This window comes from Tupaia chinensis, unplaced genomic scaffold (genome assembly GCF_000334495.1).
Source record: "Tupaia chinensis unplaced genomic scaffold, TupChi_1.0 Scaffold143787_1, whole genome shotgun sequence".
Lineage (NCBI taxonomy): Eukaryota > Metazoa > Chordata > Mammalia > Scandentia > Tupaiidae > Tupaia > Tupaia belangeri.
The window spans coordinates 504825-523325 of record NW_006203636.1 but is presented as its reverse complement, the minus strand read 5'-3'; the positions used below and the strand labels follow the sequence as shown (position 1 = coordinate 523325).

The following is an 18501-nucleotide window of genomic DNA, read 5'->3' as shown; positions in this document are numbered from 1 at the left end:
TGTTGCCTCCATGATTCAATCACTATGATCTAATTATCACCCACTAGGTCTCACTACCTTCCAATATCAATTTTCAAAACATGAAACTTTGGAACCAAACCATTTTTCAAACCATATCGGACTCATTTGGAAAAATAAAGTAATCTATTCACAGTCTAAAGTAACTTAAGTATATACTGTCGTGCCTCTATGTTAGATTAAAAACATTTCGTAACACTAGACAAGTCTCAAATTAAAAAAAGATAATAATATCCTAGAAGAGTGTATCAGTTTAGGATTTTTGTTTATTCTTTTCCAAAACTCCATGATGGCCCAACCATTATATATCCAGAATTTGAGTTATGATGTATTTAACTATACTCTGAATTCCATGTTTACTTATTTTCCCTCTTTCCGCTACCCACATATGTGGCCCACTTTTTTTTTCTTTTGCTTTTTCTCTTCCTTACTCTGCTCACCATTAGAGCCAAGAATTCAAAATAGAGGAAGTTCTTAAGGGCAGACTCTACAAACTGACCTAACTTGGCTCATACTCTAAAAAATTCTGGCCCAAATACATTCTAGTCATAATAGTCATAAAACTTATGAGCTAAATTGTATAAAACTCATACTTAAAGAATACACACACAGACACACACACACATTTAATTCAGTCTTTCAGGATGAAGGTTTAACCTCCATTTCTAGTTTACCATGGCTTTGGGGCACTTTCTTCCCACACAGCTTTCTAAACCCATAATTATACATAACTTTTAATTGGCTCAATTTTTTCTTAAAACTAGTAGAGAGAAGCACTTCTAATTGTTCCTCAATATTTAATCTTCCTTCTTCCTTAGCATTTTAGGTAAGCACAAAACCACATTAACTAGAGACTAATTTTCTGTTTCCCTTGCAAACCAAGTGTTTTTTTTTTGTTTGTTTTGTTTTTTTTTTGAGAGGTTTTCACTATAGGGCGCATGTGCTCACCAGACAGACAGAGACATAGAGACAGAAACGGAGAAATCACCCCTCAGGGAGGATGGTCATGCCGCAATCCCTTCTCCTCCATTCTCCTCTTGGGATCTTGGGCATGCACGCACCCGTGCCCGGCGTGAGTTTTAAGCCACTGGGTCTGGGACGTGAACCGTGGTCGACTATGTGGGAGTCCAGTGACATAGCCATTACGCTAACTGCTGGTTCCCGCAAACCAAGTTTTGCCACTAGCATGAGAGTGGACATGACTGTGTAATTAACAGATCACATTAGAAAACTGCTTGCCTTTATTTCCTCTTTTATTATAATTCTTATCTACTAATATTGAATACATATTGTATGTTTTATGCAAATAGATATCATCCTGAGAATATAAAAATTAGCAAAAAGTGTCCTCATATTCAATTTATTCAAACTCACGGAGAGAAGAAAAATCACAAATAATCTGAAATGAGGTTAAAAAAGGTAGCATAATAGAATACAACAATGCTAAGGGCCCAAAAGCAAAAGATAATATATCAAGCCTGATGTATTCAATTTTTTTTAAAAATTACATTAATGAGTAAGAAGAGTAACAACGAATGGATAGATAGTGGGAGAGTATGGCACCTCTTCCCCTGGCCTATCTATTAAAATGAAGAAAAATCAGGGACAGCAGGTAGCATGGTGATTAAGGCGCTGAACTCCCACATGGCCAATTGTGGTTTAAGTCCTAGACCTGGTGACTTGAAAAGTCACTCTGTGTGTGTGTGTGTGTGTGTGTGTGTGTGTGCCCCAAAACTCAGGAGGAGTATGGAGGAGAAGGGACTGCAGCATAGCCATTCCCTGGGGGGTGTGGGGTGGTGATTTCTCACTTTCCTTCTCACTGTCTCTCTGGCTTTCTGGGGGGTGCATATGCCCTACAAAAAAAAAAAAAAAAAGGAGAAAAGTCAAACGCTTCCTATGAATCTCAATACTTCTGGTCTCGCGATGGAACAGTTTTAACACTGAATTTCTCGGGCCAGAAAAATCCTAGTCCTAGGCAAACCAAGATAGTGAGTCACTATTCTGAACCTGTAGCCCAAATCCTGGTTATAATAGTTTATTAAGGGCCTAGTGACCACAGAACACAATTAAATTCCAGAGATCTCTATTGTGGTGGTGAACAGGGCCTTATGAGGAAAGGGAAAGAGAAGCTAGAGAAATGACATCTCTTTCTCCAAATTTACTTTTCCCTGGCTTGACAAAAAGTGAACTTGCTGAAAATGATGGAGACAATTTATCCTAATATTATTTATAAGCAGTACCTTAAAGGAGCCAGTCTGATGCCTGGTGGTTAAGATGGCTAGATCTACAGGCAGACAGCATGGTTTCACTTCCTGGACCTGGTGGCTTGGGAAACACACTAGGAGAATGTGCTTATATACTTAAAATATCAAAAGGAGGAAGACATGGAGGAAAAGAGATTGTGGTATGACCATTCCCTGTGAGGAATGCTTTCTCTCTGCTGACAAAAATAAAAAATAAAAATAAATAAAAACAAAAAAGCTAACCTAAATAGGGAAAAAAAAAAGATTTATTTAGAAAAAAGAAAACAAAGTAGATGGTGTAAATGAAGAATACACTCAAGGTAGAAATGCAGTTTTGTCATCATGGAGTGTATGTAACAAATCAAATGACCCTAAAACATTATCTATTAAAAGTCCTCATTGCTGGGACCAGCATTTGGCATAATGGCTATGTCACTGGACCCCCATGTAGTCGACCTCAGTTTGAGTCCCGGAACCGGTGGCTTAAACTCATGTTGGATATGTGTGTGTGTGTATTCCCAAGATCCCAAGAAGAAAATGGAGGAGAAGGGATTGTGGCGTGGCCATCCCCCCAGGGGGAGGTGATTTCTCACTTTCTGTCTTTCTGTCTCTGTCTTTCTGGATAGCGCACATGCCCAAAAGAAAAAAAAAGTTCTCATTGTAGTCCACATTAATAAATTACTCAGAATTCCCTCAAATTATCTCAGACTGTATTCCCCAGAAACTGACTTTAAGTCAAGGTTTGGAATGTAAATAATGTTATTTAGGAGGTGATCCCAGGAGGCATTTTGTGAGTCTGGTGGAGAAAGGAAAGAAGCCAATTCAGAGTGTGAGGATGAGCAAGTCATGGATGAGAGCAGCCAGGACCTTGACATGATGCTGTAGAATAAAATATAAAATAAAAATAAAAGATAAAAAAAACAAAAACAATAAAACCTCTTACCTGGAGTGCTGTAGCAGCTACCTCACCTCATAAATAAAGCTGTTCACTAGTCTTACACACTACTCTTCTTTTCTGATTAGAACTGTCACGGAATTTTCACTTTTTTGTCCTTTTGTTTATAATGCTCTTCCCTGTGGATCTCTGTATCTGATGCCTTCTCACCACTCAGGTCTAACACAAACGTCACCTCCACACAAAGGCCACTTAGCTCTAGTTACTCTTCTGACTTTCAAACACTTCTTGGTTCTTCAGATCATCTTTTTTTTCTGCTTGCATAATTATTCTCTTTCTCCACACCAAAATGTAAACTCCTGATGGTCAAGGATTTGGCATGTCTTGTTAAAAACTATATCCCCAGTACCTAGAATAGTGCCAAGTATACACTACAGTACGTTTCCAAAATTGATGAGGTTGAATGAAATGGGCTTCCTCTGTCTTTCAAATTATAAACATAACTCTAACTTATGTTTATTATTGATTTATAACAATTAGGAAGAGATGGCTTGCTAAACAAAGGCAAAACTGCTGAGGTTATGAAATAATTTTCATCAATAGAGTCTCAATGTTCTATTTTCAAAGCAGCTTCTATGATAATGTCCTAGCTATTTTTAGAAAAGAAATAAAACAAAGTTGCAAGTTTCTTTTTCTGGTTACGTCAACCTATTAATAGCTATACATTAAAACTGTCCACTTCCAGGATTCAGTCATGCATTGAAATATAACTAAAACAGTATAAAAATATATCAACCAACCAAGAGATTTAATGCTAAGGGAGGTTAAGCCAGACTATGAAAGACAAACACTGTATGTCCTTGCACAATATATATCAAATATCTCCACTCTATAGCAGAAAGTGAAAGATCCGAAGATATAGTAGGGAGGACGAGTGTAGAAACCAGAGACTTTATGGATAGTAGAGGATGGGTAGGAGGGAGTTAGGGAAGAAATACTTAACAGACATAAGAATGTAAAGTTCTCTATTGAAACTGATGTGTATGGTAACATCCTTGATTTGATTGTCATGTACCGTTGTACATAAATACTTTGAAAAACAATATCATATGCTAAAGAGAGATATAACAATTAAATGTGAATAAAAAAATCATAAAATTGAAAAAAACGAATACTGCCTAAACCTTAAAACATTTTTTCCAGGAGGTAAAGACAGCTTACTTTTTTTAAATACTTAAATTGAAGCGATTATTACCTTATTTTCTGTACTGTGGTTACTGCCTGCTAGTTCTATGCATTCAGCTATTGGGAGAAAATCTCATCTCAAAAAAGACCTTGAAATTAAAAAAATGTTTGGGAGGAAGTCAACAAATTCTAATAGAAAAAAAAAACTCTATCTTGTCAGGGTTTAACAGAAAGTTGATGGCAGAACATAATATTCCACAGTGAGCCTCAAAGCCCTTCAAATATGGGTCAAATCATATTCCAACTTTCTTTCCCTGTCTCCCTCACCACTGTCCATTCTCAAACTTTGTACTGGACTGTTCCATAAGCCTGGATCCCATCCTCTGTCTCCCAGTCTCCCACCTTCCACCTGTCTTCAAGTCTCAGCTCAAGTGTCCCATTTCCCATGAGCTCTTTCCAAATCCTCCTGATACACACTAAGTCTCTTCTGTGCTCAATGATTAGTTGTACACTCCCCTTTTTACACCACGGTATCATGATTTAGTTCCAAATCATCTTCCACCTCATGTGGACAACCCCTTAAGGACAGGAACACTGTCTTTCATCTTGGCATCCTCAACACTTACTGTAGGAAGTGTTCAATAAGGTGTCGGTAAATATTTTGTTTTAACTTATCTCAGGGTTCTGAGAAGGTATGTTCTGCATGTATCATTTTGTTTTCCATAGGTGATTGATAATAAAGATGGAATGGAGGAGGTTTGGGGAGGGACTGTTGATGCACCTGTCTCCTTTTTGTCTTTATGTTCTTCCTCTGGCCTCTGGATAAGGCCAGAGTCTAACTGGTGAGACTCAGAATGAAGGTCCTGACATGCTGAACTACTTGTGAAAACATGACTTAGGTACTGCTTGCAGGGCTTTCCTGATATCTTCTCACCGCCCTTTACAAATCCTTCTCCCATCTACTCTCTATTCTAAAAGTTCTTGTTCCCTCAAGCTTTTCAGAATCTCTAGGTAGGACTTTCCCATTTTTCATGACATTTCTATTAATACTCCTAGACCCCAAAGTTTAATCTAGGAAGGCTTATTTACAGATTATTTAAACTACTTAAATTAACATATGAAAACTGGAGTATATCTATTTTTTTGAGAGGTTTTTTGCTGTAGGGCACATGCACTTGCCAGAAAGACAGAGACAGACAGAAAGTGAGAAATCCCCCCCCACCAGGGGGGATGGCCACGCTGCAATCCCTTCTCCTCCATACTCCTCTCAAGATCTTGGGCACACACACACGTGCCCGACATGAGTTTAAGCCACTGGGTCCAGGACTTGAACCGCAGTTGATTACATGGGAGTTCAGCGACATAGCCATTACGCTAACTACTGGTCCCTGGAGTATATTTATTTTAAAAAGGATATGCTACCTTCATTAGAATTGTAATTAATGAACTATTTTTAACTATATTTAACTATTTTTAACTTGGAAGCCAGCATTGTTTTTGCTAATACCAACACCTGACATTCTAAATCTTCCATATAAAAGAATTTTAAAAATAAAAAAACAGGTATCCTTATTAACTACTGACTAATTACTAACTTACAGAATTAAAAAATAATAATAATAAAAAACAAACTGTAAAGGGGACCAGCAGATGGCGGAATGGTTACGTTGCTGGACTCCCATGTAGTTCACCATGGTTGGAGCTCCCAACCTGGTGGCTTAAAACTCATGCTGGGCGAGTGCCTGGCTGCCCAAGATTCTAAGAGGAGAATGGAGGAAAAGGGATTGCAGCAAGGCCATCCCCCCTGGAGGGCAATTTCTCGCTTTCTGTACTCTCTATTTCTCTGTCTCTCCAGTGAGCGCACATGCCCTATAGCAAAAATATCTCTAAAAAAAAAAAAACAAAACCTATAGATAGGCCCAGTCACTGTTGGGCACATGGCTAAAACACTACACTCTGCAGGCTGGCTGGTAAATTTAGCAAACTTAAAATAGATGCTCTACATTTTTGTATTAATGATGTAGCTCTATGATCAGCATTTAATTAGCAATTTTGCTGAGCCCATGTTGGGAAAAGTTTCTCCCTTTGGGACAGGAGAAAGCAGTTAAGATGGACCCATTTAGAATTAGAAATATTTTCCTAATAATGAGAGAATACAGATGCATACACAGTATCTAAAGTGGGAAGGAGACAGATTGTCTCTTCTTGGGATGATTTAGAATTATTTCCGAATTTGATCATATGTATTCCCCGATAACAAAATAAATTTTTAAGAATTTCCTCTGAGTAAAGAATAGTACTTAATTTGCTAGAGCTCTTTTATCCTCACTCAATTTATCTCTACCTCAAGTCTGAGAATCTGGAAATTTATTAGGTTAGAAATAGCAGTAGCAGAAAATACTGTTTTTTAAAATCGTTCCTGGATTTCATAAATGCTCTCACTGAGGGTATTTGTCTCCTAAAAGCCGTATGTTCTGTTTAGATTGATATTTTATAATTATAATTAGATAAAATATTTCATGGCTTGTTACTGCATCACCAAAATGCTGAGAAGCTTCTTGGCTTCCACATCTTCTTCCTGGCTTGTACATCTTGTATGGAAAAATTCTATTAATGCAGTCTATACTGCATAAGAATCCTCTGAGTGTTGGGCACTAAAGATAGTGATTCTGGGAAAAGAAATCAGGAAAGAGGTGGCAGCAACTCTTAAGGTGACCAATTATTGTTGAAGATTTCAAGAAATCAGAAAACCAATGTGACATGGTAGAAAGAGCTTTCAAGCAAGGCAAACTGGGTTTACATACATACTCTATTATTAATGAGTTCTGTAATTTTAGGCAAGTCACTTGATCTCTCTGAGATTTCTTAGTCTTTACGATAGGGTAAAGATTACGAAAATTAAATAATATATGGGAAGCATGTGGTAAATATTCAATAAATGTAAACCTTAATATTAATAATCAAATGAATAAGTGATCACTTATTTCAAGTCAATCTTCCACATTTTTTAAATAGATGTGAATTGAGTGGTTTATTTACAAACCAAAGAAAACTGTAAAATAGTGTGGGAGCCAAAGAATTCATAAGGCAGAGGTCTCAGACAACCGATGAAATGTTATGGCAGCCAAAGTATGAAAAGCACCTCCCATAATGGGGAGTATACACACTGCAGACCTTCTCCACCACATCAGGATTTTGGGCAACAGTGCACATGTACTCAGCATGTTTTTAAGCCTCCAGGCTGGTCTACCTCCGTGGAATCTAACTCCCTATAATAGTTTGGTTTCAATGTTTGTAAGTTTTAGCATAAAATATGAAAATAATATTACCATTTTCTATTCATTGAAAATTTTATAGTTCTAAATATAACTTATTTCATTTTCATAAAGGGCTTATAAAATATATATTATTATTATTTGTTTAAAGAATTGTTTAATTTTATTCATTCATTTATCGTAATTTGACCAGAGAAAGACAGACACAGAGAGAGAAGGAAAGTGAGAAAGCAAGCCACCAGGTCCAAGACTCAAACCAAGGTCAGCCATGTGGGATTGTCCAGTGCCTTAACCACTGCACCACCTGCTGGCCCCATAACGTATGTATTATAATGGCCATTTCACCTATGAGGAAAATGTCCCAGGGAAGTGAAATGACTTGCCCAGCTCAAACAGCTAGTGAGTGGTTAAGCTGGAATCTGAAATGAAGCCCATAACTGGTTAGGGACCTTGTCAGAGTAGGCAGGTTCATATGAGATACTTGGCCTGATTGATTATTGGAAGCATCATCAACCTAAGCCTGTCTGAGAAAATCACTTTGTAACAATGACAGTTTAGTGGAAATGAAATATTATAATTCGATGTAAATTTTAAGTGTATTTAGAGTAAAAGACCATTGCTTAGCTAGTCTTACCAGTCAAGATCCCTCGCTTTCTTAAAGATCTATTGCTCCCTCTAGTGAGAATCAATGGAAATATCATACATAGTAGGAGATTCTCTTAAGCATCTCTTGGAAATTCGTGGATGGCTATTTTGGTAATTACAAAGAATGGGGGCTATTATATTCATGAGGTGAGGTCAGAGAAGCTAGATGACATGCTGTCCAAGGGAAATGTCTCACAACGAAAACTTTCTCCACTTTTGAGAGGGAAAACCTATTGTATTTATCTGAGCCTAGTCTTAAAGATCATTTTACATACAAATAAAATATATATAAAAATATATATATACACACACACATACATACATAGAACATATTTGCGCTATTTTAATGGGAAATGAATTGTCCAGAAAACAAACTATAGTATTTCATCTAATTTAAAATATCATCAGTTGTAAAATATAGTATTATTTTAATGTCATTAAAAAAGAAACATTATCAACTAAATTGTGAGACATAATGCATTCCTTTTGTTTTTAATAGAGATTGTTGCTATAGTGCTCATGTACTTGCTGGAGAGACAGAGAGAGAGCAAGAGAGAGAGAGTCAGACAGACAGAAATTGAGAAATCACCCCCCAGGAGGGATGGCCATGCCAGTCCCAAAACTTTATGTTCAGAACATTTTCTGAAGTGGTTTTTGACTCAGAATTGCCAATATACATGTTTTTTTTTCCCAAGTAGTTCATCCTCTCTGCTACTGAGTGTTTTGATGATGCAGTATTTCCTAAAACAGTATCCAACCCTTGTGGTTAGAGTTTTTATTCAAGCCATGACACTAATTACGTAAGTTTTGATGTTGACAGTTTTTTGAGTCTTCCAAAGATATTAATGGAAAGTTTTCAGACAATGAACACTCCTGTTCCTTTCTCAAATGACCTTTAAACATTTGTCTAGAAGTTAAATTGGTACCAATAACCAAGTTCACATGCATTCAGGCAATGATGATGACAATAATGTCATGAATGGCACCTGACAGGCAGTGTATATAAGACACATTTTGATTTCAGAACTGTGAAAAGATATTTTGCAGTGAAATAAATATAGTACTGTGATACTCAAGGAGAGCGTTTCATCTTTTCTTTTCCAGAATGTAACAAAGACTTGGTCACCATTTTAGAAATCCTGATCACCAAGGTATCTGAACTGTAAGTAAAATATATCTGTATCAGTCTCTGTCCATGGTAATTGCATAATGGCAACAAACACATCTTACTAACCACTTTGCCATTTCTTGTAGGTGTATCATGTTAATGCCTTTCTATATTAAAACAGATACTACTATATTTTACATTTATCTCCATTTTATAGAACTAAGTGTTATGATGAAGTTTTTCTATTAGTGAGTACAAGTAGGTTATATTATCTATAAGTTTCATTTCAAGAATGTAAAGATAGTTTTAGAAAATATCTTATCTGTTATGGAAGGGTGGCATTTGTTCTGATGGAGTTGATGAAATATTGAATTTGGGGAGGATGGATAACTGCTCACCTTCTACACAGAAAGCAAATACTTGGACCCTTTCCTAACAAGTATTAATATGCTTGTGGATTTATTACCTGTTCATGATGATGTGTATAGTATTCTCAACTGGACTGGTCTGAGGTGTAGTTCATGCTGGGTAAATTCTCTTTACACTTTAAATGATGTATAGTGATTGAATGTATAAATAATAATAATAAAATAAAATTGTGTATTAATTTAGCATTAAGTTAGGATGGTTTTTATTTTAAGAACGTGATGCTTTCTTCAGAGAACATGGTTGTTGAGTCAAACTTTTTAGGGTAGAATCACGGGTCTACCACTTTCTATGTCATTTTGGGTATAAATTAGTCAGTCCCTCCTTGCCTTAGTTCCCTAGTGAGTAAAACAAAGGTCATATAGAATTACTTCGTGGGTTTCTTACATGAAAAAAATAATATCATATATGCAATGGTGTTTATAACAGTGACTGGTCCACCAGTAAGTGAGTGAAAGTTATCATTAACTATAACCAGGAAACATACCTTTCTGCAAAACAAAAAGGTCTTAATTTCTGTTAAGCTCCTAGCCAACTAAGAAATAATTCTTCTAGAATCTATGATTCTTTGATACAATGGAAAATAACTTCACATTTTTCTGTGGACTTTTCCCCATAGTGCCATATTAAAACAAATTTTATCATCTGTTGGGCTGTGAGGTTTCTTGCCAATTGCCACAGAAATGCTCTGTCATGTGCCAATTTATTGATATCTTATATTCAAAGGTGCAAAAAGGTAATATATGAAGCATAGGCAAAATACATACCTTCATCAAATAAGATATAATATCAGTTTGGACACACTTTTTTTTCTTTTTTGGAGAGGTATTTTTTGTTTGTGTGTTTTTGTTTTTGTTTAGCTATAGGGCACGTGTGCTCGCCAGACTGACAGAGAGAGACAGAGAGACAGAAAGTGAGAAATCACTCCCCAGGGGGGATGGCCATGCCACAATCGCTTCTGTTCCATTCAACTCTCAGGATCTTGGGCACACACGCACATGTGCCTGGTGTGAGTTTAAGTCACCAGGTCTGGGACTCAAACCACGGTCTACTGCATGGGAGTCCAGCGACATAGCCATTACGCTAACTGCTGGTCACTTTTTTTCTTTTTTCATGATAGAGCACTTGCATATGCACCTGAGAGTAAGAAAAAAAGAAAGAGAGAGAGAGAGAGATTCTCTTAGGATCTGGTCACACTGTAATCCCCTTCCTTCAATCCTCTACACAGTCATATTTTGGGTACTCATCTACATGTCTGATGTGTTTCAGGCTGACTGAACCAGGAATTCAAACTGTGGTCATCATGTGGGATCCAACTTCCCTTGAGCAGCGCATTATAGCTGCACTACAGAGTCAGCTCACTAGCTCACTTAGTTTTATTTTATTAAAATCAACAAATATCATTAAGAATCTACCAAAATCCAAGCTCCATACTATGCTAAGTAAAGACAAAAGAAGCAGTAATCATGCTACTATCCCATGATAGGTTGCTGGAATGTTAGGATGATGAGATGAACACTTATGAAACAACCAGAGTCACTACGAGTAAAATTAAGTGTCAAATTGTATGGAACAGTTCATAAAAAGTTGTAGGAATCCAGAAGACAATTAATGTATGGTGGGGTGGTTAAACTGCACTCAAGAGAAAGTATTAATAGGAAGAATTTAGCCATTACTATATATATGCCCTTCACCACGTTAGTTAACATGTCATTGTTATTTTCCTCCTTTATAAAATTTGACAATTTAATGCATGTAAAATAACTAGCACCTTCTATTTTTTTTGAAGAGGTTTTTTTGCTATAGGGTGCGTGTGCTCGCCAGACAGACAGACAGAGACAGAGAGATAGAAAGCGAGAAATCACCCCCCCCAAGGGGGATGGCCACGCCGCAATCCCTTCTCCTCCATTATCCTCTCGGGATCTTGGGCATGCAAGCACATGTGCCTGGCATGAGTTTTAAGCCACCGGTTCTGGGACTCAAACCTTGGTCAACTACGTGGGAGTCCAGTGACATAGCCATTATGCTAACTGCTGATCCCAATAACTAGCACCTTCTAAAGTAAGATGGATTTTTTTTTTTTTTTAAGTAAGATGGATTGATTGTGGGCCTTAGCAGATGGGTAATATCTGCCTAGAAATGTCTCAGGAAGCAGGATAACCTGGGTCTTGTAAAAGAGACACATTGCCTTTTAAAGATTTTTAGGTATTAAAAGATAAGAGAAAAATTTCACAAGTAATAGCCTTGTTAATAAGCACAATTTTCTGTGGTAAACAGCAACCATTTAAAAAATTTCTTGTATGTGAAAATAATTCGTAAAGCATGTGCGCCTTAGTGCAGGTTGAAATCTTACAGAATTCTTCCTTCCAAAAAAGATTCTTTTTTAAAAAAAGAGATAGAGCACGGAGTGTGTGTATTTGCTTTTCCATGCTCTATTTCCTTTTCTCCCTAAAATACTTACCCTTCATTGGCCTTTCTCCTGAACACTTATTCAAAGTGATTATAACCAGGGTTCTCCATTTCCTATAAAGAAGAGTTATAATCATTTCTCTTATGCAACTTACAGATAATTAAAATTGTAACATTTAAGTTTCCCCCCTCATTTTCTAGATATTTTCCATCAAACTGTCCATATCATACCTTTTTAAATGTATTTACAAGATGAAAGGGGAAAATTTCTCCAAAGAGTTTCTATGTTATCTGGGGAAATTACATTCAGCAGAATTCTAATGACTTTGACAAATAAAACTATATATTCTAGGACTGGCCAAAGTCTGACACTCTTATCTGCTAAAAAATTATAGGCATATTGTAATAATTAAAGTCTACACTTTAGGTCAAATAAAATTATCCCAATTTCAAGATAAAAAATAATTTCATGGCACATAAAAATAAGCAGGTCTTGCAGAAAGTTCTATCATTCATTCTTATCAATATCAAACGTAATCATGGTGATGAATCACAGGGTCTATATATCTTTCTTTAGGCAGACATAAAGTAAGGCCTAGAATTGTTGTCGTGGTTTGTACAAAAAGGGAATTCAGAAATACAGTCTGTGTGGCATAATGGCTATGTCAGTGGACTCCCATGTAGTGGACCGCAATTCAAGTCCCAGACAAGTGGCTTAAACTCACGCCAGAAACATGTACGTGTGTGTCCAAGATCCTGAGAAGAGAATGGAGGAGAAGGAAATGCGACGTGGCCATCCCTCCTGGGGGTTGATTTCTCACTTTCTGTCTCTCTGTCTTTCTCTCTCTGTCTTTCTGGAGAGTGCACATGCCTATAGCAAAAACCTCTCCAGGGACCAGCAATTAGCGTAATGGCTATGTCGCTGGACTCCCACGTAGTCATCCGCGGTTCGCGTCCCAGACCCGGTGGCTTAAAACTCACGCCGGGTGTGTGTGCGTGTGCCCAAGATCCCGAGAGGAGAATGGAGGAGAGGGGATTGCGGCATGACCATCCCCCCTGGGTGGTGATTTCTCACTTTCTGTCTCTTTGTCTCTCTCTGGCGAGCACACGTGCCCTACAGCAAAAACTTCTCAAAAACAAACAAACAAACAAAATAAAAACTCTCCCCCAAAAAAGAAATACAGTCTGGTAGTTTGAGACTTTGCTATGTAAACTCACCTAAATATGCTGGTCTTTTCAGAGTTTGTTTGTTATATTGTGTGACCACACAAATGTAAATTATTTATAAAACAAAATTATCTTTCTGTGGTAGATATCTTCCTTTTCAGAAGCTTTTATTTATATATATATTTTATACCAAAAAATGGCCCTCTAATTTGTCAGCGCCAGATAGAGAGGAGAGCAGAGTGGCAATCCATATGTCCCTTACTTTTCTATAATCATCAAGTTGCAACAGGAAGAACTTATCCTGTTCCACTTTTATTTAACACCTCAATAATCTATGGAATACTGTGCAAGACAGTTCCCTAAGTGCTGGGTAAACAAAAACCTTAACCCATGGTGTATTCATTTTATATTGTTTCTGTAACAAATCACAACAAATTTAAGAGCTTAAAATGAAACAAATTTAGTACCTTACAGTTCTGGAGGTTAGACATACAAAATCAGGGCTGCATTTCTTTGGATTCTTAAGGGAGAATCCATTTCCTCACCTTTCCAACTTTTAGAGATTGCCTTCATTCCTAAGACACCGGTTCCTTCCTCCATTTTCAAAGTCAGGAGCACAGCTTCTGGTTCTTCCTTCCTCTGTTTTCCCTCTGCTTTGATTGTTATCACATCTTCTGTGACTGAACATTCCTGGGTCCTTCTTATAAGAACCACTTACTTTTAGAGAACTCATATTTAATCCAGGAGAATATTCTCATCTCTAGATTCTTAATTTCATCATTTCTGCAAAGTCCCTTTTGCCACATAATAGGTTTTCAGGATTAGGACATGTACATCTTTAGGGCCACCTACCTACCACACAAGGCAAATCAGATAGAGAAAAATGTTGTCCTTTTACACCTTGAGTCAACCAGGTGCATGTTGCATTCTGCAAATTTGTTTTCTACTTCAAGGCCAATTTGGTTATCCACTTTAAGCAATTTTTCCTGATAAACCGGTGATGATATGCCTTCACCCTCAGCCTCATTTCTCTGAAGTCTTGTAACTCTCTAAGATAACTTAGTTTAACTCACAAGTCAGCAAACTAAAGAACCAGAGACACTGATATCATTATCAAATAATCCAATGAACCTATTGCCAGGATACTTCATGAGATTCACACTTCATTATCACATGAGAGCCAAACTTTCCAACCTAATAGAACCAAATACTTTGGTAAGCTAATATAATAGTTTATGGGGCTAGAAACAGCTATCATTTCTGTGTTTTTTTTTTTTTGGTTGTTGTTGTTGTTTTGCTTTTTTTGTTTTTCAGTGAAGAGGCAGGAAACAAGAATTAGTAAATTGATCCTAACTTCAATGTCTGCCAAGATTATGCAGCACCAACTCTTATTTGCTGCAGATTATAAGTTGAGGACTAGCAATGAAAACTACTCAACTGTCTAGTAGTAAAAAATTTGTTGAGCATCTTTTTCTACCAGTAAAGTTGAGGTTAAAATTGTTATGTTTTCATGTCAGTTATACTTAAGGAAACATTTCGCTCTTCAACTTAGTTAAAAATAAAGACAAGACTTTGCTCCCAGCCATATAGCGTATCAGGAAATATTTTTAGCTTCTTGACTGAAAAAAAAAAAAAAAAAGAAATGAAAAAAAACCTCAAAATCAGACAAGCATTTGTTTTCAAACCCTGGACAGCAGGCGGGTTAGGACTGACGCCTGCAACTGCTCCAGTTTACATGCTGCGGGCAGTTTTACACGGACTGTAAGGAGGGTCGCCACGGCCTTCAGTCTCTGAAGACGATGTTCCTTTATTTATGCAAGTAAAATCACGGTTCCTGGCTGGAACTCACAGAAAAAAAAAAAAAAAGAAGAAGAAGAAGAAGAAAAGAAAAGAAAGAAAAGCTTGGCTGACAGAACGGCGGAGCCAATCCCCGGGAGCAGCGAGTTCTCGCGAAACGGTGACGTCACCAACAGAGTCGCTCGCGAGACAGGCGGCTTGGTGGCGCGAGCGGCCGCTACCGTAGGCGGCTTCTGTGAGGAAAACAAACGTTACCTCACCTGTGGCTTGTTACCAGAATGAGCGGCCCGGATGGGGTCGAGAAGACCCCTGTCTCCGAAGCCTGCGGCCTCGCTATTCCCGACCGTGGCCCGGAAGACCCGGACCGACTCCAGTGCGGGAGCCTCCGCGCGGAACCTCCGGCGACACAGGTGACCGCGGAGGCGGGTGAGGGCAGCTCGGAGGCAGTCGCGCTCCCACGGTCCCCGCGTTCAGAGGAGGGGCGCGTACCCCGGGATCCCGCGGGCTGTGGCCCTGCTCCCCAGATCCCAGTCGATGGGGGCCGCGGTGTGGTGAGGCTTGAGGCCGGTCTGGGAGAGGCCCCGCCTTCTTCGGAGAGCCTGGAAGCAACCTCGGTGTTGGTGCAAACCGACAGCCGCCTGGAAAATGACTCTCAGAGTGGGGAAGAAGCCCTAGAAACCCGTGGCTCAGAGAGGTCGGTGCCTGCAGGTATGGCGCCGGGGAAGGCTGAGGAAGCAAAGGCGGAAAAGTGCGCCATCTTCTCAGTAGCAGTGGTTGAGGAAGGGGCTGAGGTGGCAGCGAAGGAAAAGGAGATCATGGAGGAGGTTATGGAGGTGGAGGAAAAGGCAGTAGGTGAAGAAAAAGAAGTGATGGAAGAAGTTGTAGAGGAGGAGAAGGAGGAGGCAGGGCCCTGGCGTCTCAATATGGATCTCCGTATGAACCCTTTGGAGGCTATCCAGCTGGAACTGGACACTGTGAATGCTCAGGCTGATAGGGCCTTCCAGCAGCTGGAGCACAAATTTGGGCGTATGCGGAGACACTACCTGGAGCGGAGAAACTACATCATTCAGAATATCCCGGGCTTCTGGATGACTGCCTTTCGGAACCACCCCCAGTTGTCCGCCATGATTAGGGGCCAAGATGCAGAGATGTTAAGGTACATAACCAATTTGGAGGTGAAGGAACTCAGACACCCTAGGACTGGCTGCAAGTTCAAGTTCTTCTTTCGAAGAAACCCCTATTTCAGAAACAAGCTGATTGTGAAGGAATATGAGGTCAGATCCTCTGGCCGGGTGGTATCTCTTTCCACTCCAATTATATGGCGCAGGGGACATGAACCCCAGTCCTTCATTCGCAGAAACCAAGACCTCATCTGCAGTTTCTTCACCTGGTTTTCAGACCATAGCCTTCCAGAGTCTGACAGAATTGCTGAGATTATCAAAGAGGACCTATGGCCAAATCCACTACAATACTACTTGTCACGTGAAGGAGTCCGTAGAGCCAGACGTCGCCCAATAAGGGAACCGGTAGAAATCCCCAGGCCCTTTGGGTTCCAGTCTGGGTAACCATTGCCTCTGGGTAAACTTCTGCACAAGGACCCCTTAACCTCTTCTGGACTTGTTCTTGTGCAACAGCAACTGGTATGGCTTCTACCCTTTTTTTTGTTTTTTAAACTTTTCTGCTTCTTTTTGGATATTCAGTTCTTTCAACCTCAAAATTCCAGATTGAGACTTGTCACTGGCACGTTTCTCCACTTGCATATGACCTTTTCACTGTTTTTGCATTAATAGCATATGCTGCATGACCATGGTTTACACCACTTCTAAATCAAGCAAATGATACAGTAGATTGCGCTGTCTTTATCTTCACCACTTGGATCCTGCTTATTCCCAGGGCCTCTTCTGTTTCGATCGTCTGGATTTCTCGCCTTTTCGAGGCTCTCATTTTACCCACTTTACTCTCCTTCCAGCAGTATAGACACTTGGTTTATGGACACTTACTAGGCGTTAATGATGACTGTGGAGAGCAGCAGTGGGCACTCATTCTTTATGATTTATACTGCTTTATTATGGTGCCTGACCTTGTTGCCTGTTGCTGCCTCCTAGTAGCTATGCCTACCCTCCTTGGCTACTGCCAAGGTTTCTCTTTGCCCTTTTTCTCCTCTCTCTTTAAAATAAATACAACAAAACAGTGATAATTAAGAAACATGTATAAAAATCGCTTTTTAATTTATTTGGGGTCTGTCATTTCAGTAGATTGTTAAAGCTCTTATTGTCCTCTGCTCTCTTCCCAGCTCCCCAGCCCTTTTAGTAATTTCTGCAAGGCTTAAAGGGAGTCAGAACTACAGGGAATGAAAGGTAAGATCTAGTTGATCGTGGATGGAAGAACTAGAGAGATTGCATGGGCACTCTCAGCTGGGGAAACTGAACAGAAGACTAGAGGCAGAAATGAGCTAGGTAAATCCTCAGACAAGAATGAAGATTGGATTGAGGATGAAGATTGGGCTGATAGAGCCTTCAAGGAAAGAGTACTTAATCTGTCAGAGGTGATAGGAGGAGATTGTAACAGAAGAATTGAAAGGGGTTAGAGTGTTAAATCTATTGCCTAGATGAGGGTTCTTTAAAGAACCCAAACAAACTTTAGGTGTTCTTGTTTTAATGTGACTTAATTTATGTGAAAGAGATGCTGTGCCCCTATTTCACTAGTAATTAGTAAAATCTTGTTATTTTTTTATTCATACTGGGAAAATCAAACTGCAGTATTTATTTTGCTTTCAGTTGGGAATATTTGGAAGAATAACATCTTTATAGAGACTTAGTTGAATATTTGCAACAGTTTTCAGTTTGTTCTTGTTTTTATTCAACTATATTCTTAGAAATGTAGTTTAAATAACTTAGTCTTTGTCAAACCTGTCAATTGTTATTTTCATCTAAAAAACCTATTAAAAGTGGTGTCTCTGTTACCTTAATTTGATCATTTGAACTGTTAAGCAACTTAAATTGCTTAAATTCTTGTGATATTGCTCTGTCAAATTGGAAGTATACTATTGGTGTATTTGTCTGTTGTTTATGCATAATGGTAAAATAAAAGCATGTTACTCTGCAAGATTTCTTATTTTTCACTTTGCTCATAAACATGCTTGAATCAAATTAAGTTAATGACAGATTACAGAATCATTAAAGTTCATATATGAACACAATAGGCATTATCACAAAGGGAAAAAAATAGGACACAGTATTTTACCTTCCCATGTAGGGAGGGGCATTGTTGCTGTTGTCCCATTTAAAATGTTAACAATTATGATTGCTTATTCAGGATGTCAGTTTTTTTGTT

At 38.5% G+C, this 18501-nt stretch overlaps 1 protein-coding gene and 1 long non-coding RNA gene across 2 annotated transcripts in view; one reads left to right on the top strand and one right to left on the bottom strand.

Moving 5' to 3' along the window:
• LOC102488653 (uncharacterized) overlaps positions 1-14214 on the bottom strand; it is a 30322-nt gene extending 16108 nt beyond the window's left edge. Inside the window, exons 1-2 of the long non-coding RNA XR_336916.1 lie at positions 13917-14214; positions 12257-12318 (exon numbers count right to left, since the gene is read on the bottom strand). This is a non-coding gene — a long non-coding RNA (uncharacterized LOC102488653). The remainder of the gene's footprint in view (positions 1-12256; positions 12319-13916) is intronic.
• An 874-nt stretch (positions 14215-15088) lies between these two features.
• On the top strand, positions 15089-18273 carry TSPYL1 (TSPY like 1). The gene has a single exon (XM_006164988.3). It carries the CDS (start codon positions 15447-15449, stop codon positions 16731-16733), a length of 1287 nt encoding a protein of 428 aa, XP_006165050.1. The 5' UTR covers positions 15089-15446; the 3' UTR covers positions 16734-18273.
• Positions 18274-18501: the final 228 nt, after the last annotated feature.

Coding starts and splice junctions, on each gene's coding strand:
- TSPYL1 (XM_006164988.3), top strand. CDS start 15,447: ATGAGCGGCCCGGATGGGGTCGAGAAGACCCCTGTCTCCGAAGCCTGC.